The 26,175-nt window shown below is 38.8% G+C and overlaps 1 protein-coding gene and 1 long non-coding RNA gene across 4 annotated transcripts; one reads left to right on the plus strand and one right to left on the minus strand.

The window, feature by feature from the left end:
• Positions 1-19,986: 19,986 nt before the first annotated feature.
• LOC111897911 (uncharacterized) lies at positions 19,987-22,138 on the minus strand. 3 transcript variants are annotated; one of them, XR_006192678.1, is made up of 4 exons: positions 21,985-22,138; positions 21,478-21,849; positions 20,795-21,163; positions 19,987-20,559 (listed from the first exon to the last, which is right to left on the minus strand). It is a non-coding gene; the product is annotated as an uncharacterized LOC111897911 (long non-coding RNA). The 3 variants fall into 3 exon arrangements; XR_002852430.2 differs by having other exon boundaries at positions 19,987-21,588; positions 21,732-21,849; XR_008232444.1 differs by having other exon boundaries at positions 19,987-21,163.
• Positions 22,139-25,073: 2,935 nt separating this feature from the next.
• On the plus strand, positions 25,074-25,910 carry LOC111897912 (thioredoxin H1). Its single transcript, XM_023893866.3, has 3 exons — positions 25,074-25,259; positions 25,349-25,471; positions 25,574-25,910. Exons 1-3 carry the CDS (start codon positions 25,167-25,169, stop codon positions 25,712-25,714), a joined length of 357 nt encoding a protein of 118 aa, XP_023749634.1. The 5' UTR covers positions 25,074-25,166; the 3' UTR covers positions 25,715-25,910.
• The last annotated feature ends 265 nt before the right edge of the window (positions 25,911-26,175 follow it).

The following is a 26,175-nucleotide window of genomic DNA, read 5'->3' on the forward strand; positions in this document are numbered from 1 at the left end:
CCAAGGCTGGCCCGTATAGACGATATGTTAGTATCAGAGTGTGGGCAGAGCTCGTATCTCATAGTTGAGTTTGATTATGTTATATGTTGTATGATAGAATTGCTTATACTCGTTGTCTGTGTGATACTTGTATGTTATGGTTTAGTAGCTGAGTGTGGGCGAGGCCCGTATCTCTCAGATAGCGGAGTGTGGGTGAGGCCCATATCTCTCAGATAGCGGAGTGTGGGCGAGGCCCGTATCTCCCAGATAGCAGAGTGTGGGCGAGGCCCGTATCTCCCAGATAGCGGAGTGTGGGCGAGGCCCGTATCTCCATGAGTGTGGGCGAGGCCCGTATCTCCTAGATGTTCATTGTATGATTGTATGGTATGAGGTATTATGGGGGAACTCACTAAGCTTCGTGCTTACAGTTTATAGTTTTGGTTTCAAGTACCTCCTCAGCGAAGGGGAAGGAGCTGGCACGATAGTGGCACATCATACACACCTCTTGTTTTCCGCACTAAGAAATTGTTCTGGGATTTGTACTCTGACACTATGGTTGATTCCATGTTTTGGTTTTCAGACACGTAACATGTTTTAGGAAATGATATGATCGAATGTTGGTTATTCTCAAATGTTTTGCAAAGTGAAATTTTTGGACTTGAAAATTGGGTCGTTACAGGTGAGGTTCTTCTTCAACACTAATCCATCGGTGAAATTAACCCAATGTTAAGAGGAGAGCGATCGAAATAGAAATTGAAGGACCCTTCATGAACCCTAAATTGTAATCACAAACTATCAAGGAGAGGGAGTAGGTATGAAGGTGTGCAAGGAAGTAGAAATCAGGCGTCCATGTAGCACGCAGATTACTAAACAAATACTACTTCAAAATCAAATAAAGAAGAGGCAAGGCATAGGAAAAAAGTGAAAAAAAAATAAGTAGAACCAATGGGTTGCATCGTTCAAATTCAAAGTGAGCGTATGAACCCATGACCTTTAATCTTGATTAAACCGAGGGAAATAAACTTGATTAGTCAAAAGAAAGAAAGGGAATAAGAGGGTATGTGATTTCAGGAATTGGCGATAATAAGTGGAGATGGCATGAACAAATGTGCTGCTGGTGGTCAGAAATGGTGGTTCCATAGGTTTTTAAGAGAGATTGATTGAGAGAGTAAAGAAGAAAACAAAAGAGGGTAAGCTAGGTATAGTGAGTCGGTTGGTGATATCTTAGGGAAGAAGCCAAGTAGTGGTGTCTTAGCTAGAATAGGGGCAGCTGGCAAAGCTAGAATAGGGTGTCACGTGTTTCTCTATCCATGCTTAATTCTTAGAAAATCAAAGAAAATCGGTTAAAATTCAAAAAAAAATATTTGTTAAATTCTCAGCCCTCCACTTATCTCAAATCTTAAGACATAGGGTGAATTTATATAATATATATATATATATATATATATATATATATATATATATATATATATCAATGAATTAAAATTATATAGACTAAAAGAAAATATAAAAAAAAGTTAAAATTGGTCTTGAAAATGATTACAAGTATCACCACTAAGATTTAATGTTATGTTTAGGTCATTTTTGATCACTTAATTTTTGCTTTTGTGCTTATTTAGTCATTTAACTCATTTTAAGTTTTAAAGCATCACCGGACTTCTGGCTTTGTGCTCATTTAACCACCTAACTTTTAGTTTAGTCGCTTACCTTTTGGCTTTGTGCTCATTTAGTCACCTAAATTTTAAAATTGTGCTCATCTAGTCAATAAACTTTTAAAATAAAGTTATATATATATATATATATATATATATATATATATAGAGAGAGAGAGAGAGAGAGTCGGGTGAATACTCAAAAAATGATGGGGACTGCGAGGATAAATCCGGACCTTCAATATTGAAAAACAAGTGGCTGAAATTAATTGTATTTTCCATTTTTTTTTTCAAAAGCACGGTGGCATATTTGAAATTAAGTAGATATTTTGATACTTTTCCTGCCAGGGGTAAAATATGTTAGGGTAAACTTGTAAATATGCAGGAGAAATCCCTTCACATTTTGATTGATGCATTCATGTCTGAAAACCCTTCATCCTCCATTCTTCTGCTTCCTTCTTTGCTATAATCGTCCTTCTAGCATCAACTTTGCGTACTCTTCTGAAATCAATATATATTATGAGAATCAATTTCGAGTCGTCGTTTTCAGATCTGTTTGTTTATTTCCATGTTAGTGGAAGGAGGTAATTTTGTATCTCTGGCTATTCAAATTGTTTGATTATTTGTTTATTGTTGTTGATCCATTTCTTCTTCTATTTTATCTACAATCCATCAAATTCTAAACATCAAATCATTATAGATTGTGAAAATCAGGTTGCATCTTTATACTTTTGTTGTCATTAGTTCTATTTCTTCTAATCTCTACATCGATTGAACATTTTCTTTGTTATTTAAAGTTAATGGTATTAGTTAAAATCCATTTGTAGTACTCATTGATTTGAAACTCTAGTTTTACAATCTCTGGTTTGTCATCACATCCCAAAAATACGGTCCCAAAAGTTTCGTTATGAAAATTTATATAAAACCACAATTCAACCATAGTCATAAAGAAAATCGTGTATCGTGTATCTCAAAACATCATATCAAATACTATGTCAAAATCATGTGAGATAAATATCATAGTCTAAGACATCCCATACCAAAAATGTGGTGTGTGCCATGTGATCATCCCGCCCTTCCCCTTGCTAGTGGAAGTACTTGAAACCAAAACTGAAAATTATAAGCACGAAGCTTAATGAGTTCTCCAAACTACCACATACCATACAAATATCATGCAACTAGGAGATACGGGCCCACCCACTCTCATGGAGATTCGGGCCCCACCCACACTTTGTTGTCTAAGAGATTCAGGCCCCACCCACACTCTGTTGTCTAGGAGATTCGGGCCCGCCCACACTCCGTTGTTTAGGAGATTCGGGGTTGTCTAGGAGATTCGAGCCCCGCCCACACTCTGTTACTAACATGCATACAAGTATCACACAGACAACAAATATATCTACCAAATAATCACATAACTATTCTCAATTAACACTATGAGATCCGGGCCCCACCAACACTAGACTGCTATGAGATTCGGGCCCCGCCACACTCAACTATTAACATATCACATATACGAGCCGACCTTGGTGCCTATGACCCGTTCCTACTGAAAGGAAACTCACCTCTCAAATTGAATGTTGAACTTGTGCGTGAGGAATCTCTGTTGGCTGCTCCCACAACTCCTCGGCTACCACTATATAATAATACTTAAGTCAGAAATCTGGCAATTTTGCTTAGGGTAAAATGACCATTTTACCCGTGGTCAAAGTCAACGTTTGGTCAAATTTAACCTTCTAGGTTGACCTAACTCGCTGATTCAGCCTATTGACTCGTCGAGTTCTAGAACTCAGAAACCCTAAAATCGTGACTCAGCTCGCCGAGTCACCCTATGACTCGTCGAGTTTATAGGGTACCCATTATCACGACTGGACGAACTAACTCGTCGAGTCATCCTCATACTCGCCGAGTCTTAGCATAGTCAGAAAAGGGACAAGATGAGCCAACTCGTTGAGTTCCTTGACAACTCGCCGAGTTTCATGAACATCATCGAGGATCCTTGATCGGACTCGTCGAGTTCCCATATGAACTCGTCGAGTCCCTTGCAGATCTAACCTAAGCAGCTGATTTCACACTTCTAAGGCTCTAAAAATACAAATCCAGATCGTTTCCATGGTCCATTTCTATAAAGTTGGAGACTTGATGGATTTGCACACCTCAAATGGACCCAAACTCAAGTTATAGCAACCTACTTCCATGAACATGACCATTGCTTGGACAAAAACGGGTTGAAGACCTCTTTTATGGTTCTAAAGACTAAATATCACAGGAAAAATGGATTTCTTGGCATACAACCCATATAGAGTGACTTATCCTTCTCAAAGGGATCAAAAAGACCCATAAATCAACACTAAAAGAGATCTAAGCTGTGGGTTATCAATCTAAGAGCTTTTTACCTTAGAAGGTTGCCAATGATGGATGAAATCCTGGATCTTGATCTTCTCCACAAGCTTGATGGCTCCAAGCTCTTCCAACTCTCTTCTATATCACAAAAACACACTCAAAACCTCAATAATCTCTCAAGGATGAAGCTCACAACGAATTAGGGTTTTGGAGGACATGGAGCTAGTAAGGGAGGCCTGAAAAGGGGTTAAGTGGCTTAAATAGGGTGCAAAACCTCGAAAGTAGGGTTTCCTCCAGACAGATCTGCTCGTCGAGTCAGGGCTTCGACTCGCCGAGTTGACCATTTAAATTCCCACGTCCAATCCGCATCTACTCGACGAGTCAGGGCTACCAACTCGTCAAGTCGCTTTTACAAAAATTAATATTAAATGAACTGATGCGTACCAGGAACGGGGCGTTACAATTCTCCCCCACTTGTTTTAGACTTTGTCCTCGAAGTCTGCTGCATCTGAAAACATCTCTAGGTAATGCTCCCTTATATCCTCCTTGGGCTCCCATGTTTACTCCGAACCCTTACGATGCTGCCACTGCACCTTCACCAGTTCGACCCTCTTGTTCCTCAACTCCTTCGTCTTGCGATCCAGAATCACCATTGGTCTCCCAATGTAATTCAGGTTGTCATCAACCTGAATATCATATAGGGGTACCACTAATGAATCATCCACGAAGCACTTTCGTAGCTGGGAAACATGGAAAGTGCTATGGATCTAGCTGAGCTCGGCGGGAAGATCCAGTATGTACACCACCTTGCCCACCCGAGCTATGACTCGGAAGGGGCTGATATACTTGAGGCCCAGCTTGCCATGTTTTTGGAACCGTATGACTCCCTTCCAGGGCGACATCTTCAGGAGAACCATATCGCCCTCCCGAAACTCCAAGTTTGAACACCGTTTGTCACGTGTAGCTCTTTTGCCGACTCTGAGCAGTCTGGATCCTGCTCTGAACCTGCTGGATCCTCTCGGCGGTCTTGAGTACTACCTCTGTACTCCCCATGACCCTCTGACCGACCTCACTCCAACATATTGGGGTCCTACACTTCCTCCCGTAGAGCATCTCGAAGGGAGGCCGGTCTATATTGGCGTAGTAACTATTGTTATACGAAAATTCCGTTAATAGAAGATACGTATCCCAACTACCACCGAAATCTAAAACACATGCACGAAGCATGTCCTCGACAGTTTGAATCGTCCTCTCGCTCTGTCCGTCCGTATGGGGTGGAAAGTGGTGCTGAAATGGAGACAAGTACCCATCTCTTCGTGAGACCGCTTCCAAAATCTGGAAGTGAAACGTACATCTCGGTTTGACACCACCAAGACAGGCACTCCATGACGTGCCACTACCTTTCTCACATAAATCTCGGTCAGCTTCTCAGTCGAGATGCTCTCCTGGATCGGTATAAAATGGGCCCTCTTGGTCAATCAATCCACGATGACCCATATCGAATCGACCCTACGTGCGGTCCTGGGAAGCTTAGTGATAAAATCCATAGTAATATCCTGTCATTTCCACACAGGGATGTCTAGCGGCTGCATCTTTCCGTGAGGCCTCTGGTGCTCTGCCTTGACCTTCCTACAGGTCAGACATCTCTCCACGTACCAAGCTATGTCCCGCTTCATGTAGGGCCACCAGTAATTGGGTCGAAGATCTCTGTACATCTTCGTTGCTCCTGGATGGATGGAGAACCTAGACTTGTGGGCCTCATCCATCAATACCCGTTGTACTCCGCCCTAGTACGGTACCCAGACCCTCCCATGCAGGGTCAACAACCCACGATTGTCATAATCTAAGGAGGCCACCTAGCTTATAATCCGCTCGCACTTTCGGCGCTCCTCCTTTAGGCCCTCAACCTGCACCTCTCGGATCTGCTCCAGTAATGGACTAATCGTTGTCATCCTCAGACAGATGTCTCGGATCGGGGCCACTACCTAAAATGAAATTCATATTATCAACTATAAATTAAAAACTGGAATTAGATTTAATGATGTAAAATAGGAAGCAAAAATCAAATAAAAGTGGTCTGATGGATCTAAAGGAAATAAAGACAATAGGGCTTGAAAATATAAAATTTAAAGGGATTTTCATGAGGATTTAGCGTTAATAATAAGAATTAAGGTTGAAATAAGTTCTTATATAACTATTATGGTCATCAAGTTTTTTTTGTTAATTCAATAATAGATAGAAAATCTATAAGATCACATAATCAAACTTGTCACATTTTAACAACATATCATTGTTTTTTTTTCCTTATTAACACTATCATTTAGTTATTTCAATCAAAACATCAAATACAAAGCTTCAAATATGGAAGTAAAAGTCAAGTAAATATAATTGATATCAAGAAGATTAATATGAACTTCAAAAATTACAAACCTTGAAATAACCAGAACACTAGTCAATTGAATCTTCATATTACATATAAAACACATACTAAACACAAATCAATGTAAATAATACACAAAATTAAATTTCACATATTATTTTCCAGAATAGAAAAAGCATCATAATACTTTATACATGAATGTGTAGAAACCTTGCACATGATTGAGTAGAGTAAAGCTTTCATTGAATCGATAGGTAAAAAGCCAAAACCAAATCGTATATTACTAACCTTGTGCACTTCTTTGAGCCTTTTATTAATTTTTTTTATGAGACGAGAATAAAATGGAGAAAAATGGAGGTATATATGAACCATCGAATTTAAATTTGAAATTGATCGCGACATCTGATTTAATAGAATTCAAACTATTTTAATGATTTTTTGGGATAGCTACAATCGGTAATTTAGGAATTCCTGATTTTTGCTAATCATCATACATAATGTAATTAATTAGCTGAAAATAACAAGTTATGAGGACCTTAATTTTCATTTGTAATTGTATATTCAATTTCCAAATGCAGGTTATGAGTGGCAGAAAGGAAGAAGGGTATATCGGTAATTTGACTTTTTTTAAAAAAATGGTTGCATAATGGACACGTGGTTTAAAATGTCTCTTTTATTAGATAGGATTAGATAGGATGATTTAGAAATAGTATGATCCAGAAAATTTATGATCTTTGATTTGTTATTATGCAAAAAAGTCTAATAATTCAAAAATATTATTTCTTTAAAATCCACACAAAAAAGAAGATAAGAACAAGATAAGAAAATATGTTTTGAAAATATTAGTCGACCACGTCATGGTTGTAACTTTTCCTCAAAATAAAACTAAAAATGTAATCACGAGATTTATTTTACCAGGGGGAAATAATTTATTTTCTACTTTCATAATATCAAAACAATATAATATTGTAATAAAATTAGCCACCACCATATATATCTGTTTCTATATCTATATCTGTTTCTATATCTGTTTCTTGCAAAATATTTACCAAAAACAATCCGGCCCACCACCGAAATATATAATTAAAATTTAAAAAAAAAATTAGTTCATTAATGGCCCACCAAACAAATATATATTTAAAATTAAAAAAAAAAAGAATTAAGAAAATAGTTCACCGATGGGCTCAATGAAAATCACGGAGCGAATAGTTGGAGGGTATCCACTTGTACAGGACTTGCCGGCGCACCAAGCCCAGCTCATGTTTGTTACTTTGACAAAATTACCCTTAATGAATACATATGTTTAATTATATATATATATATATATATATATATATATATATATATATATATATATATATATATATATATATATATATATATATATATATATATATAGAGAGAGAGAGAGAGAGAGAGAGAGAGAGAAAGAGAGTTAGGTTTAAATGTTTTCACTATCTATTGTGTGCATTTTTGCTTGGTTCTGGACCAATCATTTTAGTTATTTTAATAAAGTAATTAATGCATATTAAATGCAGAAGATGTAATTAATATTCATTATATATTCAACATGTAATATGCATTAATTATTTTCTTAAAATAACTAAAATGATTGGTCCAAAATCAATCATACATATACACAATAGATAGTGAAAACAAAATAACCTAACCATATATATATATATATATATATATATATATATATATATATATATATATATATATATATATATATATAGTAGTTGCGTACCCGTGCAAAGCAGCGGGAGGACATTAACTCATTTCGGTTATTAGGTTCTTTTCGGCTTTAACTTTTATTTCAAATTCACGTGATTGTTGCGGAGATTTGGATATATAGTTTTCTTTTGACGGATGGTAAATAGTTTTTTAAATTTTTTTTTTTCAAAATAAATTGCATATTATACAAAACACGTATTGTGGTGGAATCAAATACTTTCTGTTCAACGAATAGTTTCGTTTGGCGAATTGTTTTCAGTGGCAATAAGTTTTCTTTTGATATGCTATTACGAGATAAATATCAAAGATGACAAGTTAGCTTAAAAAGAAAAATACGTTGTATTTTTGGGTTAAATATAATACTATGTTAATTTGCTTACAAATAAAAATAAGTTGTTATTATATTTTAAATATGAAAGTATGTTGCTATTACATGTTAAATTTTAAAGTACGTTGCTATTTTAGTTTAAAAACAAAATAGGTTTTAGTTTTAGGTTAAATAATATTTGCTAATGTTTTAGCTTAAATAATTAAAAAATAATATAGTTATTATTGTTTACATTAGAACTTATCCATATATTATATTAACATATATGAGTTCAAAATCAAATCAATAATTGAATATATAATCTTGTTTCGTTTTCATAATGTGAATGGGCATAGATAAATCCAACACAAAACCAAACCACAAGAATAACATATTTTCTCATATAATGCCAAAGATATAAAAAAGAGTGGAGTGGTTGCATACCGACAAGTAAAAAAGATACACTTTTAATTATCTTATACATGCCTAATAATAGAATTTGACTTCCACCTCAAACTTTCCTGGAAATCCACCAAAAAACAAAAATGGTTACAATAAATAGTTAGATGAAATTAATCTTTTATAAGAAGATATAAAACTAAAATGGATATTATTATAAAACCTTTATATAGTAAGGATGCAAGCAAATAAACACCTCTTAAAGTTTGCTGGTGAAATTTTGTTTCCTACCAAAACTAAGCAAGGAAATTAAGCTCTAGGTTCCTTTATTTTAGTTTTACTATTAAACAGGCACACACATTATGAAACACATATAATAAATATATCCAATACACAACTTAAAATAAAGCATATACCTGCAAATAAAAACCATATATTCCATCCAGTAACCAGCATTTGAAACCTCACGAAATGAAAAGAATTAATAACATTATTGTGCATGTAGGAGTATCTCTATATAAGATATATGAAACTAACCCCAATTTCCTTTATGTTACTCCTAGTGTAACACTGAAAATTTTAAAATTTATTTTAAACAATTTATAAAAGCATTTCTCTCTTAATTTCATAAAACATCAAATTTCAAATTCCAATATGTATCATACGAATCCCAAGATCACATAATTATATCAAATTCCTCTACGTGTGTACAGATCAAGCCGGCGCCTTCCCACGGTCATCGCTAGTACCTGAAACAACAACACTAACACTGTAAGCACAAAGCTTAGTGAGTTCCCCAAAATACCACACATAAACGCATATTAGCCACTCGAGGCTATAACTCTATGGGTCCGTGCACCCAAACTCTGTGAACCCTCAGGTTCTAACTCTAGGAACCTTCCGGTTCCAACTCTATAAGCGTGCACAACATAAATCACATAGACATCATGCAGTACAACACATAGCATACACATAACATACACATACTCTATCACATGACTCTGGTTACCTACTCGAGGTAAAGTATAGTGAGAAGACTCACCTCGCGTGTCTCAGTATCTCACGATCTCTGGAAATCCCTCGTACTCGATCCTCCGAGCTCTACTCCTCCTATAACATCACAAGACTCTAATTAACACTTTTATCTCTAAGGTTGACTATCCCTAAGAAGTCAACACAGGTCAACGGTCAACGGTCAACGGTCAACTTTGACCGGACTCGGCGAGTGCCCGCGGCAACTCGGCGAGTCTAGACGTTCTCACCAACCTTCTAGGATTCCCTTTCTACACGTCGAGTACTCCCCCTGACTCGACGAGTTCCACCTGGAAGAATCGCGGGACCACCCCGACTCAACTCGCCGAGTCTCAAGAACGACTCGGCGAGTCCCAGCTCGACTCAGATCACATGACAATCCTCTCTAACTCGCCCTGACTCACTGGGTCAACTCCTGACTCGTCTGGACCACTCTCTGGCCGGTCCAAGGCAATCTTCAAGCTACTCGCCGAGTCTGCTCATCGGACTCGGCGAGTCCATTCCATGCAATCACTCAAACTTGCTTCTAAGGTTAGATCTACTCCAACAATTCATAGATCTGGCCCTCCTAGACTGATTCATCACGTAAAGTCCTAGCCTTGATGCATTAACAACCTCTATATGACTAATTATGAAGAATCTTCAACAAATCTCACTACACAAGGTCATGACCTCCATTGTTCTCTAAAAAGCTTGAGGAATGAGACTTTCTGGACCTCTATGGATCCAGATCCGAAGTCTCATCACTAGCATGGGACTATTTGGCCATCAAATCAACTCAACAAGGCCACAAGAAACCCTAAAATTGGTTATACTTCACAAAACAGGAGATGAGTCGAAATTATACCTTTAGATTGAAGGGTCAAGCTTCCAATCCACCAAATAGCAGCCCCCTTTGCCTCCTCTTGGCTAGAGCCTCCTTCTTCTTTGCTAAACAACCCACAAATGTCAAGAAATGCCTCCTTTCACTCTCAAATCGCTAAAGCACTTTTAGGGTTTCTCTCTATGGACTGATGGATGCGAATGACGGCCATAAGGCCATTTAAATAGGTCCCAAACCCGAGAAATTAGGGTTTCATTAAACAGCGTGGACTCGCCGAGTCCATATCCTGGACTCGCCGAGTCCGAACGAATCCCGCGTCCAGAATCGCGACCCTACTCGGCGAGTCTGAGCTCCAACTCGCCGAGTCCCTTCTCAAAACTCAAAATATTAAAACAATAAAATACCTGGTGATCCGGGCTGTTACAATTCTCCCCCACTAGGATTAGACTTCGCCCTCGAAGTCTCGCTCTAAAATAGCTCCGGATGCTGAGCCCGCATCTCGCGCTCCGGCTCCCAGGTCATCTCTGATCCCTTCCGGTGTTGCCACTGAACCAACACCAAAGGTACCTCCTTGTTTCTCAGAACCTTGATCTTCCGATCCCTGATGGCTACTGGTCTCTCGACGTAATTCAGGCTCGCATCTACCTGAATATCCTCTAGTGGAACTACTGTCGACTCATCGGCAATACATTTCCTTAATTGCGACACATGAAAAGTGTCGTGGATTTGCCCCAACTCTGCTGGCAATTCCAAACGATAGGCTACCCGGCCTACCCTCGCAATCACGCGAAATGGTCCAATATATCGGGGCCCCAACTTGCCCCTCTTCCTGAATCGAATCACCCCTTTCCAAGGAGAGACCTTCAGGAGAACGAAGTCACCGACCTGAAACTCAAGCTCGGACCGGCGTCTGTCTGCATAACTCTTCTGTCGACTCTGGGCTGTCAACAACCTCTGTCTGACTTGCTGAATCTGCTCTGTCGTCTGAAGCACGATCTCGGTACCGCCCATCACTCTCTGCCCGACCTCTCCCCAGCAAATGGGGGTCCGACACCTCCTACCATACAACAGCTCAAAGGGTGGCATACCAATGCTCGAATGATGGCTGTTGTTGTAGGAAAACTCTGCCAAGGGTAGATACGCATCCCAGCTACCCCCAAAATCCAACACACACGCTCGAAGCATGTCCTCAAGCGTCTGAATTGTCCGCTCACTCTGACCGTCTGTCTGGGGATGATATGCGGTACTAAAATGCAATCTAGTACCCAACTCCTCATGAAATTTCTTCCAGAATCTGGAAGTAAAGCGCACATCACGGTCTGAAACAATCGAGATCGGCACCCCATGCCGAGATACCACTTCTCTCACATATAACTCTGCCAACTTCTCTGCTGAAGAACTCTCACTGATGGCAAGGAAGTGAGCGCTCTTCGTCAACCTATCCACAATCACCCAAATTGCATCAACTCCCCTGGCAGTTCTCGGCAATTTGGTGATGAAATCCATAGTGATCTGTTCCCATTTCCATTCGGGAACCTCCAATGGCTGCAACTTGCCATGTGGTCTCTGGTGCTCGGCCTTAACTCTACGGCAGGTCAAGCACCTCTCAACGAACCACGCGACGTCCCTCTTCATACAGGGCCACCAATACTCTCTCCTCAAATCCAAATACATCTTCGTAGCCCCCGGATGGATCGAAAATTTCGACCGATGAGCCTCCTCCATCAAGGAAGTGCGCGTACCACCCACGAACGGTACCCAAATCCGACCCTGAAAAGTCATAAGCCCTCGCCCATCCGTAACGAATTCTGAAACCAAACCAACGACTCGTTCCCTCTTCTGCATCTCCGGCTGCACAGCCTCGGCCTGTGCCCCACGAATGGCATCCAATACCGGGGCTATCATGGTCAATCTCAAACATACATCTCGCAATGGAGTGCTCTCCGCCCTGCGGCTCAACGCATCGGCCACCACGTTGGCCTTGCCCGGGTGGTACAGGATCTCACAATCATAATCCTTGACCACATCTAACCACCTCCTCTGACGCATGTTTAGATTGGGCTGATCCATCAAGTACTTCAAGCTCTTATGATCCGTATATATCGTACATCGAACCCCATATAAGTAGTGGCGCCAAATCTTGAGGGCGAACACTACTGCCCCCAACTCTAGATCATGCGTGGGATATCTTGTCTCATGAGGCTTCAGCTGCCTCGATGCATAAGCTATCACATGACCCCTCTGCATCAACACCGCACCCAACCCCAAAATCGATGCATCACAATATACTACAAAATCCTCCATCCCTTCCGGAAGAGCTAATACCGGGGCTTCGCACAATCTCTGGCGAAGTGTCTCAAAGGAGGTCTGCTGCTCGGGACCCCATGAGAATGCAACACCCTTTCGGGTCAATCTGGTGAGCGGCACTGCGATCCTGGAGAAATCCTTGATAAATCTCCGATAATACCCTGCTAATCCAAGGAAGCTCCTGATCTCAGAGGGTGACTTTGGCACCTCCCAACCCATCACCGCCTCAACCTTGGCCGGATCGACCAGAATCCCTTCCTGGTTAACGAGATGTCCTAGGAACTGGACCTCCCGTAACCAGAAATCACACTTGGAGAACTTTGCATAAAGCTTCTCCGATCTCAGTACCCCAAGGACCTCCCTCAAATGTTCCTCATGCTGCTCCCTAGATCTCGAATACACCAGAATATCATCGATAAATACAATCACCGACCGATCCAACATCGGCCTACATACCCTGTTCATGAGATCCATGAACACCGCCGGGGCATTGGTGAGCCCAAAAGGCATCACCACAAACTCATAATGCCCATAACGCGTCCTGAAAGCCGTCTTCTGGACGTCCCCGTCTCGTACCCTCACCTGATGATATCCCGACCTCAAATCGATCTTGGAAAACCAAGATGCTCCCTGCAACTGATCAAATAAATCGTCGATCCTTGGCAACGGGTAACGGTTCTTGACCGTCAGCTTGTTCAACTCCCGGTAATCAATACACATCCGGTGTGAACCATCCTTCTTCTTGACAAACAGAATAGGTGCTCCCCACGGCGAGCTGCTCGGCCGAATAAATCCCTTCCCCAACAACTCCTGAAGCTGCGAGGATAACTCTTGCATCTCTGGAGGTGCGAGGCGATAAGGCACCTTAGCTATGGGCGCAGCCCCCGGGACCAAATCAATACCAAACTCTACTTGCCTCACAGGAGGTACTCCCGGCAGCTCCTCGGGAAAGACATCTGGAAACTCACATACCACCGGTACCTCCCCAACTGAACTCGGTCTCTCGGAAGTCACTCGCATATCCATCACATACGCCACAAAACCCTTACAGCCCTGCTGTAGACACTGCCTCGCCCTGGCGGCCGAACAAAAGGCTGATCCCGAACGTGTACCCTCACCGTACACCGAAAGAACTCCCCCACTAGGGTCTCGTATGGTCACCAGCTGACGCTCACAGTCGATAATCGCGCCGAATCGGCTCAACCAGTCCATGCCCACAATGACACAAACATCACCCATCGCAATAGGAATCAGATCAATCGGAAACTCAATCCCAAAGATCTCTAACACACATCCCCGGAAAACCTCTGTGGCACAAATCACTCTATCATCAGCTATGGAGACTCTCAGAGGCCGACTCAGTGCCTCACGACTAGCACTGATATGCTGGCTAAAGGCCAAAGATACAAAAGACCGACTCGCACCCGAGTCAAATAACACTAAAGCAGGTACGGAATTCACAAGAAAAGTACCTACACATAACATAATATAAGCATAACATCATATGCCAAAATAAATACACGAAAGGAAACATACCAGCCACAACATCGGGCGCAGCGCGGACCTCCTCCGCAGTCAGCTGGAAGGCTCTCCCTCGAGCTCTCGGCGTCTCAGCCTTCACAGGCCGACTCTCTGTAACTCTGGTGGCGGCAGGAGCAGACCCCTGAGATGCTCCGCGCAACTGCGGACACTCGGCCTTCCGGTGTCCGGTCTGGTTGCAGTGAAAGCAAACTGCAAACCCCTTGGGGCAGTCCTTGGCCATGTGCCCCTCCTTACCACATTTGTAGCAAGACCCTGCTCGGCAGACGCCGTCATGACCCTTGCCGCACTTTCCGCAAGTGCGGCCCTTCTGGCTCCCTGGTCTGGGATCAGCAGGCTTGGCCCGCTTGGCGGCCGGCTGCGACAACGCCGGTCGCCGATCCCTCCCCTGAGACTCTGCCTCCTCCCGGGCCTGGGTCTCAAGCTCAATCTCCCTCTTCCGGGCATTTGCCTGAAGCTCGGCAAATGTCCGGTACGAGGAGTTCGCAGCGAACTCCCGAATATCCCTCCTCAAAATGCTCAAGTAGCGGCTCATACGTGCCTGCTCAGTGGACACGTGCTCAGGACAGAACATCGCCCTCTCGTGGAACATCCTCGTGATTGCTGTAACAGACTCAGTACCCTGCTTGAGGGTCAGAAACTCCTGTGCTAAACGCTCCCTCTCCACCTGGGGAACGTACTCATCCCGAAACATAGTGGTGAACCTCTCCCAGGTCACCGCAGAAAGCTCAGCAGGCGAATAATGCGCTGTCACAAACTTCCACCAGTCCTTCGCTCCCAAGCGAAGCTGGTTCAGCGCGAACCGTACCTTCAAATGCTCAGGAGACGAGCAAGTGAAGAAACACCCCTCAATATCAGATATCCACCTCATAGCTGCCACCGGATCCTGAGTGCCATCAAACTCTGGTGGTTTTGTGTTGCTGAACTCACGGAACAGCAACGCATCCCCACCCTGCGGCCTCGCAGCAGCAATCGCCGCGGTAGCCGCTGCAGCAGCAGCCTCAGAAAGAGCAGCATAACGCTCATCAAACGTCTCAATCAAGGTGGTCTTTATAGACCCAAACATCTCCGGTATCTCTGCCCTGATGGCCGCAGCCACCTCCTCCTGAATGATCCGGCGGATCTCCTCCTCACTGGTACCACTGCTCTCGGGCATCAAACGTGTCCTCACCATGATCTACCTCTGAAATACGACATACGATAAATTAGAATCCACACGAGTATGCTCATACTCGACAACTCTTTTCTCCTTGATTCTTGGCATTCCAAAGATTCTAACTTAGGCTGCACACTGCTCCGGTGCTTCCAGTAGTACGGGCCCAATACTACTGTCCGCACCGCACCAGAATACACTCCAAGTCCTTCTCTTTGGATCCCAGGGCTCAAGTACTCTATCATGCATAGACTACTCTCTAATAGATTTCTCATAAGTCCCTTGCTGATACCTACTCACTCTCAAGCATCTCATAGCAGCTCACCTCTCTCTAGGCTAAGGCATCACACATCAGGCCACTCTAGTCCTAATAGCAATACCTAGCCTACTCTAGCATGCGGATACATCATATCAATATCAATATCACATAATATATAAGGTATTTTGGGAAATCACCGTTCGGGCGCTGACTGATCGTACACACATCTCTTGCTCTGCGTTTTTCGAAAATCTTTTACCCTTTTTGAAATTACATCTCAATTCCTCAGTTTGAGTTCAAATACGCCCGAAGGTGTACTCGAATCCCTCAAACCAAGGCTCTGATACCAACTTGTAACACTGAAAATTTTAAAATTTATTTTAAACAATTTATAAAAGCATTTCTCTCTTAATTTCATAAAACATCAAATTTCAAATTCCAATATGTATCATACGAATCCCAAGATCACATAATTATATCAAATTCCTCTACGTGTGTACAGATCAAGCCGGCGCCTTCCCACGGTCATCGCTAGTACCTGAAACAACAACACTAACACTGTAAGCACAAAGCTTAGTGAGTTCCCCAAAATACCACACATAAACGCATATTAGCCACTCGAGGCTATAACTCTATGGGTCCGTGCACCCAAACTCTGTGAACCCTCAGGTTCTAACTCTAGGAACCTTCCGGTTCCAACTCTATAAGCGTGCACAACATAAATCACATAGACATCATGCAGTACAACACATAGCATACACATAACATACACATACTCTATCACATGACTCTGGTTACCTACTCGAGGTAAAGTATAGTGAGAAGACTCACCTCGCGTGTCTCAGTATCTCACGATCTCTGGAAATCCCTCGTACTCGATCCTCCGAGCTCTACTCCTCCTATAACATCACAAGACTCTAATTAACACTTTTATCTCTAAGGTTGACTATCCCTAAGAAGTCAACACAGGTCAACGGTCAACGGTCAACGGTCAACTTTGACCGGACTCGGCGAGTGCCCGCGGCAACTCGGCGAGTCTAGACGTTCTCACCAACCTTCTAGGATTCCCTTTCTACACGTCGAGTACTCCCCCTGACTCGACGAGTTCCACCTGGAAGAATCGCGGGACCACCCCGACTCAACTCGCCGAGTCTCAAGAACGACTCGGCGAGTCCCAGCTCGACTCAGATCACATGACAATCCTCTCTAACTCGCCCTGACTCACTGGGTCAACTCCTGACTCGTCTGGACCACTCTCTGGCCGGTCCAAGGCAATCTTCAAGCTACTCGCCGAGTCTGCTCATCGGACTCGGCGAGTCCATTCCATGCAATCACTCAAACTTGCTTCTAAGGTTAGATCTACTCCAACAATTCATAGATCTGGCCCTCCTAGACTGATTCATCACGTAAAGTCCTAGCCTTGATGCATTAACAACCTCTATATGACTAATTATGAAGAATCTTCAACAAATCTCACTACACAAGGTCATGACCTCCATTGTTCTCTAAAAAGCTTGAGGAATGAGACTTTCTGGACCTCTATGGATCCAGATCCGAAGTCTCATCACTAGCATGGGACTATTTGGCCATCAAATCAACTCAACAAGGCCACAAGAAACCCTAAAATTGGTTATACTTCACAAAACAGGAGATGAGTCGAAATTATACCTTTAGATTGAAGGGTCAAGCTTCCAATCCACCAAATAGCAGCCCCCTTTGCCTCCTCTTGGCTAGAGCCTCCTTCTTCTTTGCTAAACAACCCACAAATGTCAAGAAATGCCTCCTTTCACTCTCAAATCGCTAAAGCACTTTTAGGGTTTCTCTCTATGGACTGATGGATGCGAATGACGGCCATAAGGCCATTTAAATAGGTCCCAAACCCGAGAAATTAGGGTTTCATTAAACAGCGTGGACTCGCCGAGTCCATATCCTGGACTCGTCGAGTCCGAACGAATCCCGCGTCCAGAATCGCGACCCTACTCGGCGAGTCTGAGCTCCAACTCGCCGAGTCCCTTCTCAAAACTCAAAATATTAAAACAATAAAATACCTGGTGATCCGGGCTGTTACACCTAGATTTTCAAATATCCTGCACAAAAAAAAATCAATAAAACTGTCAAACCTTCGATGGTCTCTTTAAACAATGTCGATGATGAGAAATGTTAGAGATTATTTACAAAACCTTCTGAGGCTTTCTTGGTACACATCCACCAGGCGTTTCCGTTTAGCGATAAACAGAGAGAAGGTTGAAGAGCCCACAGCCAAAACCCTAAATCAACGATTAAGAGACAACTAAGAGAGAAAATTAAGTGTAAACTTTAATGTCCATAAGGTAAAGTACCGGGGAGAAGGGAGCAGGTGGTGGCTGCTCGCTGGTTGTGAATGTTGTGCCGTCTTCCACGGATGTTGGTGACGACATTGTAGGAGTGGCGACAATATAGCGTTGATGGTGGTCACGTAGGAGTAGGGTAGTGTGTGGTGCTGAACGACGACATCAAGGATGTTCTAGTGAAGGAAGTTGAATATTTTTAGGCGGTAACAAATAGTTTCTTTTGATAAATAGTTCAATTCGGCAAACATAGAGTTTCTTCATTTGAATATTTTTACGCGGCAATTTTTTTTTCTGTTAGCACACTATTTCATCTTAGCAGTTTCATTTCAAATAATATTTTTCATTTTAAGAAACATGTCATCGGTTTTTTAATTTCATTCGGAAATCAAACGTTTAAATTCTCTTCAAAAGCATAAAATAAAAAACCAAACTTTACAAAACCTAACTGTTACGCAAGTTGGTGAGAGGTATGGGGGATTAGTTATCTTTCGATTATTGTTCATGTTTTTTGGCACAACCTTTTTATAGGGGATTGTTCATTCAAACCACAAAAAAAAAAATTGTAGTACTAAAATTACGTTGCGTTGTGATTCTTTAAAATGGATTATTTGACTAAAAGTTATAAACCGTTTATTGTTCATGTTTTTTGGCACAACCTTTTTATAGGGGATTGTTCATTCAAACCACAAAAAAAAAAAAATTATAGTACTAAAATTACGTTGCATTGTGATTCTTTAAAATTGATTATTTGACTAAAACGTATAAACCGTAGTAGTTTTTATATATTTTATTATTTTATGGTTACTAATAAATCTCTTATGCTAGTTTAGAAAGAGTAACATTAGAGTCTCAATAGTTACTTATAATTCTTGTTCGTATGAACTCTTTTGAACTATTTTGTTTTGTTTTTTCATTTGTAATTTTATTTCTTTTAATATATTAATCATTCCATAATGTGAAATTTATTAAAAAAACCATAATGTGTACAATTCATTTTAAGTCGAACTAAACAGACAAGTTTAAGAATCTAGTATAAACATGTTGATTGTTAGAAACTTAATTTAGAAATACAAAACTTAAGTATATTTATAGTGCCAACAATTTCTAAGTGTCACATGGAGTCAAGGTTATATATTTAACAAATTGATATGATAACTCGGTGAATGCCTATCAATTTTAACGAAGCTTAAAACTAAATAGTTTAACCTAAAAGTCAAACTGATAAAATCCTACTACAATTTTCTTGACAAATATGGACATGTAAAATATTGAGTAATCATGTAGATGGATAAATAAGTAACTCGATTAAATAGAAAAAGTATTATAACACCACGAAAAAGTTTAGTAACATTGAATGGAAAAATTATAATTAACATTAAATTTACAATATGCATCCACCACATGAATGATACATGATCTCAGACGTAATGATTCATCAACTTCAGAAGGTAGGGAATGTGTTATGCCTTTTAAAAATATAAAGTTGCATAAAATACCAAAAATAAGAATGAAAATTAAAATATGAGATAACGTGAAAGCCAAAGTGAGGCCCCAAAAAACACCTATCTATCTTGTATCCAAAAGGTAGTACATCTTTTATACAGAACATCCAACACATGCCGGAGATTACAAATTAGTAGAATAAACTAAAGGTCCAGCTATGTAAGTACATTGCTAATTTGCTATTTCCCACGTTCTTTCATTAGTTTTTTTAAACAAAAAAAATTATAAAAACCGCACATCAGGTAGTAGAGCAAAGTACATTGCTATACATTATAAGAAAAAAATTCCAATAACATGTAAACACCTAAACACATAAATTGGAAAAGAAAAACAACCTCACATCAAAAGAAATTCACAACCTTGTGAACATTAGAAACAAAAAACCTTCCATAATCCATTGAACATAGACAGGCTCAGGGTGAAAATAATATAGTAATAACCTATTGTTTAAAATAGGAAAAACAAACTTACCCAACATTTGTTGGTCAAAAAATACATTCTGTACATGTCAACTTGCAAAATTGTGCCCATGGAAAGAAATATAGTCCACCAGATTAATGAGCTTGAAAATTAGTTTTATGTTTGAACTCACAATGCTTATATAGTAGATAATACTTGAAATAGAGGTATTTGGATACGATGGTGAAGTTGGATTAGTCTCCTCATTAACATGGGTAATTTCGACATTTGACTTTGTCTTCTCCTCATCCTTATCAGTAGAAGTAGGAATTTGAGAAACAACTTCTTTAGATGCCTTCCTGGAAATGATGGCAACTTGTATATCTGCTTCAACTTCTTGGAACTGGCTTCCAAACAAGTCTACAAGCTCATAAGGAAGAATAATAAGTAAGCATTCTGTTGATTACCATTAGCAAAATCGGAGAACTCTTGAAACTATCGTTTAATATCCATTCAAAACTTCTTGCTTCGAATATTAGTTTCTCAAATATTAATTGTTCCAATATTTTTTTTGTTATTAGCTATTAGATCTTGCCTAATGGCAAAAATTGATGTCGTTTGAAACTCATTTATCGAAATAAGAAAGAATACAAACCATTATTTTTTTAGAAGAAAAGTAAAACTGAAAAGAGAAATAAACCAAACTTCTCCATTCTTCAACATAAGTCTCATTCTCCACCACCATCACTGACACTGTCCTTTAAAACAAACATTTAAAAATCAAAAACTAAATAGAAAAAAAACGAGGAAATATAAGATCCTGAAAAATCGGTGAACAAACCCAATGCTACTCCTTTTAGGCTTGATTCAAAAAGTCAAAATTCAATGACAGTAAAGCTTACACAAATATGTTTTAACTTTGAACCTTTTGAAGCTCTTTCCTTATCGTTCTCTTCTAAGCCAGAATCAAAAATAACTTCTTACAATTACTTTATCCTTCAACATAGAGAATCTCCGACAATAACTTACAAAAAAAAAAAAACAACAGAGTCCAAGAAATCAAGAAATTAGAAGAGGGAAGCATTAAGACGTCAAATATAAAAAGAGAGGTCAGATCGAAAGGAAATAAAAAAATCAAGAAATTAAGATGGACCAAATCTAGAACCCGATGTCGATAAATCCAAAAAATTTCTTGAACAAACAAATGTTCTTGCGTCGTTCAGGGTTATTATTAGGCTTCTTTTCAAACTAAGAAAAACGTATACCTTGCAATTCTCTTGGTAAGAAGAAGAGAGGAATCATGGGAAAAAGAGATAGGGAGAGTGGAAGAAAAATTACCTAGGTTTTATCAGAGCAAGCAATAGACAAAAGGACAGAGTTAAGAAGCCCTATACATATCCGGTTCTTTATCTTCTTCATCATATCGTCGAATCGACCACTTCTGGAATACTTGCAATCGGTAGAGTAAAACAGAGTTATGGGATATGGGATTCACAACATGTGAGACTCTAAAGCATTAACAGAAAACAAACAAAATCATCCTAAAATATAAACCTTTTAGTGCTCAAATAGAAAACAAAAAGAGATCTTACCCACATTTGTGTGAGCCTCTATTTAAGAAGCAATATCGAAAAAGGAAGGATAAGAAAGAAAATCAAGATTTTTTTAGAAAAAACTATCATTCTTCAACCCGCCTATCGTCCATCTCACCTGCAACACATCGAAACACCAAATCAAAATCATTAAAATGAAAGAAAATCAAACTTTTTTTTTTCTAGAAAAAAAAAACTCATTGTCTACGTCTAAGAGAGGGAGAAAATCGATTAGGGTTTATAAGGGAAATACTTCATGGCGGTGAGATTTATAGTAGGGTTTATAAGGCGGAGGGAACAAAGACGCATCTGCTATGGGAGAGGTATTTGAATCAGCTGCAGCTGCAGCATTTAAAGGATATTTGTTGAAGAGTATTAGGATGAAAAAGTTTTAAATTTTGAACGACCCTTAAATTAAGGATTTTGTTGAGAAATATAAGGAGCCAAAACAAATGTTAAAATTTAATATTATTTTATTAATGGTTGTTTGTACTGTTAGCTTAATCGTTTGGACGTCTTAAAAAAATAATATTATTATATTCAATTTATTTTTAAAAATAATAAGATTTCTTTTATAAGATATAATATATATATATATATATATATATATATATATATATATATATATATATATATATATATATATATATGGTTTTTTTTTAAAATAATATATATGTTAAATTAAGTTATGAGAAAATTATATGTTAAATTAAGTTATGATATACTCTATCCATTGATATATTGCAAAGAAAAAAATAAATTAATTTGAGGCTAAGTTGGATTTTTTTTTCTTTTTGAAGTAGATGTGAACGAAAAGTTAAAAAGTTAAAAAGTTAAATAGGTAATGTCATTTTAATATAATGAAAAATAAAGAAAAATATAATCTTAGGATCGAGACATCAATGAATTGTTTTATTCCAAAAAGGGATAATAACTTAAAAGGGTAATATATTTTTTGATGTATACATATTTGGTCATTGATTTTTTTATTCGTCCACATTTATCCCTTCAACTTGTTAAACTGTATACATTCAGTCCATATGACCGGCTACTCTAGGTTACCCGGTAAAAATGACTTCATAAGGTAATATATTTCTCATTTTGTACACATTTAGTCCTTAATATTTTTGTACACATTTACTCTTTTTTTTTAATTATTTCTTTTTATGCAAAATAAGTCATTTTTTTTGTACTCATTCAGTACTTATGAATGATTTATTAGTTTTTTCTCACGAAATCTTACGTGGTACATTCTATTAATGAGGTGTATGGGGCTTTTGATTCTTATATCCATCGTGATCTCGACTACTTGGTTGCTTAGATCATGTATTCTGAACGTCGTAACTTCTTCATATGATCTCGGATTTTAACGATCTTTATACCCACGCGTTCGTATTTTAGTCTACTACAACTTTCATTTAAATTACTCCCATTAAAAAATAATATATTTTTACTTACAATTTTTATATCCATACGCGGTGGCGGATTTAGTATGGTCCCGGTGTTGCACCGACAACACCTATTTTTTCTGTTCGCAGTGAAAAAATTATCGCTTTTTTTAACGTTTATACCTATTTTCCATGTATCGACAACACCTATTTCATCTCAGCAACACCTACTATGTATTACTGCGTCTTCCCCGGTCCATACGTTTTTTATGAATGCATGTATGTATGTATGTTATTTTTTTTTATTTTTTTTATTTTTATAAAATCGTTAGTAAAAATATATTACATTTTAACGGAAGTAATCTTAATGAAAGTTGTAGTAGACTCAAAACATGAACACGTGGATAAAGATCCTTAAAATCTGATATCGTATGAAGAAGTTACGATGTTCAAAATACAAGACCTAAGCCAAACCACAAGACTTACGCAACCAAGCAGTCGAGATCGCATTGGACATAAGCATCAACAACCCAAACACCTCATCAATGATTATCTTACGGAAGATATCGTGAAAAAAAAACATAAATAAATCATTCATAAGTACTGGATGAGTACAAAAAAAGGACTTATTTTGAAACAAAAAAAAATGTTAAGGACTAAATATGTACAAAAATATTAAGGACTAAATGTGTACCAAATGATAAATATATTACCTTATCAAGTTATTTTTCCCGGCTAACCTGGAGTAACAGGTCATAAGGACTGAATGTGTACAGTTCAACAAGTTTAAGGGGTATATGTGGACGAAAAAAAAACTCAGTGACCAAATGTGTACAAATCGAATAATATGTTACTCTTTTAAGTCATTATCCCTTCCAAAAATTAAGTATCTATTGTCATTTTATTGTTTTCAAATTTATGAAACATCTCAAGGTCTAATTTTTCATTTTGGGGTATGAAATCCGATTTATTATTAGCATTTTCTTCGTTTCCATTTTGAAATACTATAGAAAATAAAATAATAAAAGAAAATAGTATTTTTTTTCCGGTTGTGGATATCAAATATCCGAAAGGAGAAAGAAGTAAGGCAAATCGCATAACCAATGTTTTAAAAACCGGCTTGAACCGGCCGGTCGAACTGGTTGGACCGGGAATCGAAGAAGGGAGCGGTTCAACTATCACCGGTTTTATGTCTATTTCTGAACTTGATCAAACCGACCGATTTTTACAAAAATCTGGTTGAACCGGTTCAATTAAACCGGTTAAATTGAATAAAAACACATGGAATCGAAACCTTTTGCATAACAAACTTTGGTAGTTTTTTCACATTTATTAAATTTTATCTCAATAAAAGCACATGATAAATGTTATAAAGTTTTTTGATGCATTTATATTCATCTACGACTTTATTTTTTTTTTTCGTGCACGTGGATTGATGTAAAACTTATGGTTATGAGTTATTTTAATTTATTTAGAATGATCTACAACTTGTTTTCATGTGTATTTTAATATTTGAATTTGTGGACAATATATTCTTGATTTGTGTATGTAGGTATGTGTAGAAAAATACGAAAAAAATATGAAAACTATAGAAACCGGTTTACTTAGCGGTTGAACCGGTTAAGCCGGTTGAACCGAAAACCGGTCACCATACCGGTTCAACTAAAAAACCGGTTTTTAAAACTTTGCGCATAACTCATAAGTCTAAAAGAAGACAAATGACGTGGAAGAAGATAAATGGAAAGAAGATTTTTTTATTTTTTTTTATTTTTAAATAATAAAAATGTGGATTATCCAAGTTGCAAGGTAAACGTGATATTAATTAACGGCCCTACAACATTCAATATCTATGGCCACGCAAGCGTAGGTCTACATCACCTCTCTCAAAATATCTATCATCCCAAAACCGATATGCCTTGCTTTTGTGCTTATAAATAGTGATTCCATGTTGCACAATTTCATCCATACTCAAAGCTAAAGTACTCATTTGCATACTAATTAAACAACTTCGAATCACGTTTACTTGAAAGACAGACTTAGGGCGAAGATGGCGACTTTGGAAGAAGGAGCGTTGATTAGCTGTCACTCCGTCGAGTTATGGCAACAACTCTATGAAAAGCACAAACAAATTAAAAAATTGGTAACTCTAATCTCTTTGTCATATGCTTGTTTATCGAAAGTTGTTATCGTTTTCACATACACTTAACATTTGGATGGACTTGTTGACAGTTGGTTGTGGATTTCACAGCCTCATGGTGTGGTCCATGCCGTATGATGGCACCGATCTTTGCCGAATTAGCTAAAAAGTTTCCCGATGTTATCTTCGTTAAGATCGATGTGGATGAACTAAAAGTAAGATTACTTGTATCTTCTTGACTTCTTCATAGTTAGATTATTGCAGGGTGTTATTATTTTCAACACTTAGAAATAACAAGTTGGTATTATAACAAACAGAGCATTGCTGAGGATTTCTCAGTGGAGGCAATGCCAACATTCATGTTTCTTAGAGATGGAGAAGTAGTGGACAGGATTGTGGGTGCTTCCAAAGATGAACTCCCCAAGAAAATCGAGACTCTTAGGGGACCAGCTGCATAAGCGTAGCACAAATACATATTAATGACTTACTTGTCTCTAAAGTGTCATTCTAAGCATGTTTATGACTTATTTCTATGATGTGAAGAAGACCAGTAAATATTAGAAGATATGTGTTATATGTACAATATTTTGTTTCAACTGCCATAAGTTATATCTTGTGGAAAAGAACATTAAATAATTGGTAATTGTAGTTTAAGGAGGGTTGGTTATCGTGTTTTGCTACGAATATGATTTAGAAATAATATTTGTAACGTAGATGTGAGAACCACTAAAGGTTAAAAGCCTAAGAACCACTCATATTACATATGTTAGATCTGATACCATTTCTTCATTATTCTCCCGAGACAAAATAAATATCCTCTCACCTCCTTCAACCATGTCCGATGAACACCACCACATCCACTTTCATCGATATTCGCTCAACGGCCGCTACCTACCGTAGTTGTCCCCTTCCTCCACCG

Source organism: Lactuca sativa, chromosome 5 (assembly GCF_002870075.4).
Source record: "Lactuca sativa cultivar Salinas chromosome 5, Lsat_Salinas_v11, whole genome shotgun sequence".
Classification (NCBI taxonomy): Eukaryota; Viridiplantae; Streptophyta; class Magnoliopsida; order Asterales; family Asteraceae; genus Lactuca; species Lactuca sativa.

What these genes read in the sequence shown, in the direction of transcription:
- LOC111897912 (XM_023893866.3), top strand. Translation starts at nt 25,167, where the DNA reads ATGGCGACTTTGGAAGAAGGAGCGTTGATTAGCTGTCACTCCGTCGAG. An exon ending in ACAAACAAATTAAAAAATTG is followed by an intron (nt 25,260 to 25,348) that starts GTAACTCTAATC and finishes ACTTGTTGACAG; the next exon opens with TTGGTTGTGGATTTCACAGC. An exon ending in TCGATGTGGATGAACTAAAA is followed by an intron (nt 25,472 to 25,573) that starts GTAAGATTACTT and finishes TATAACAAACAG; the next exon opens with AGCATTGCTGAGGATTTCTC.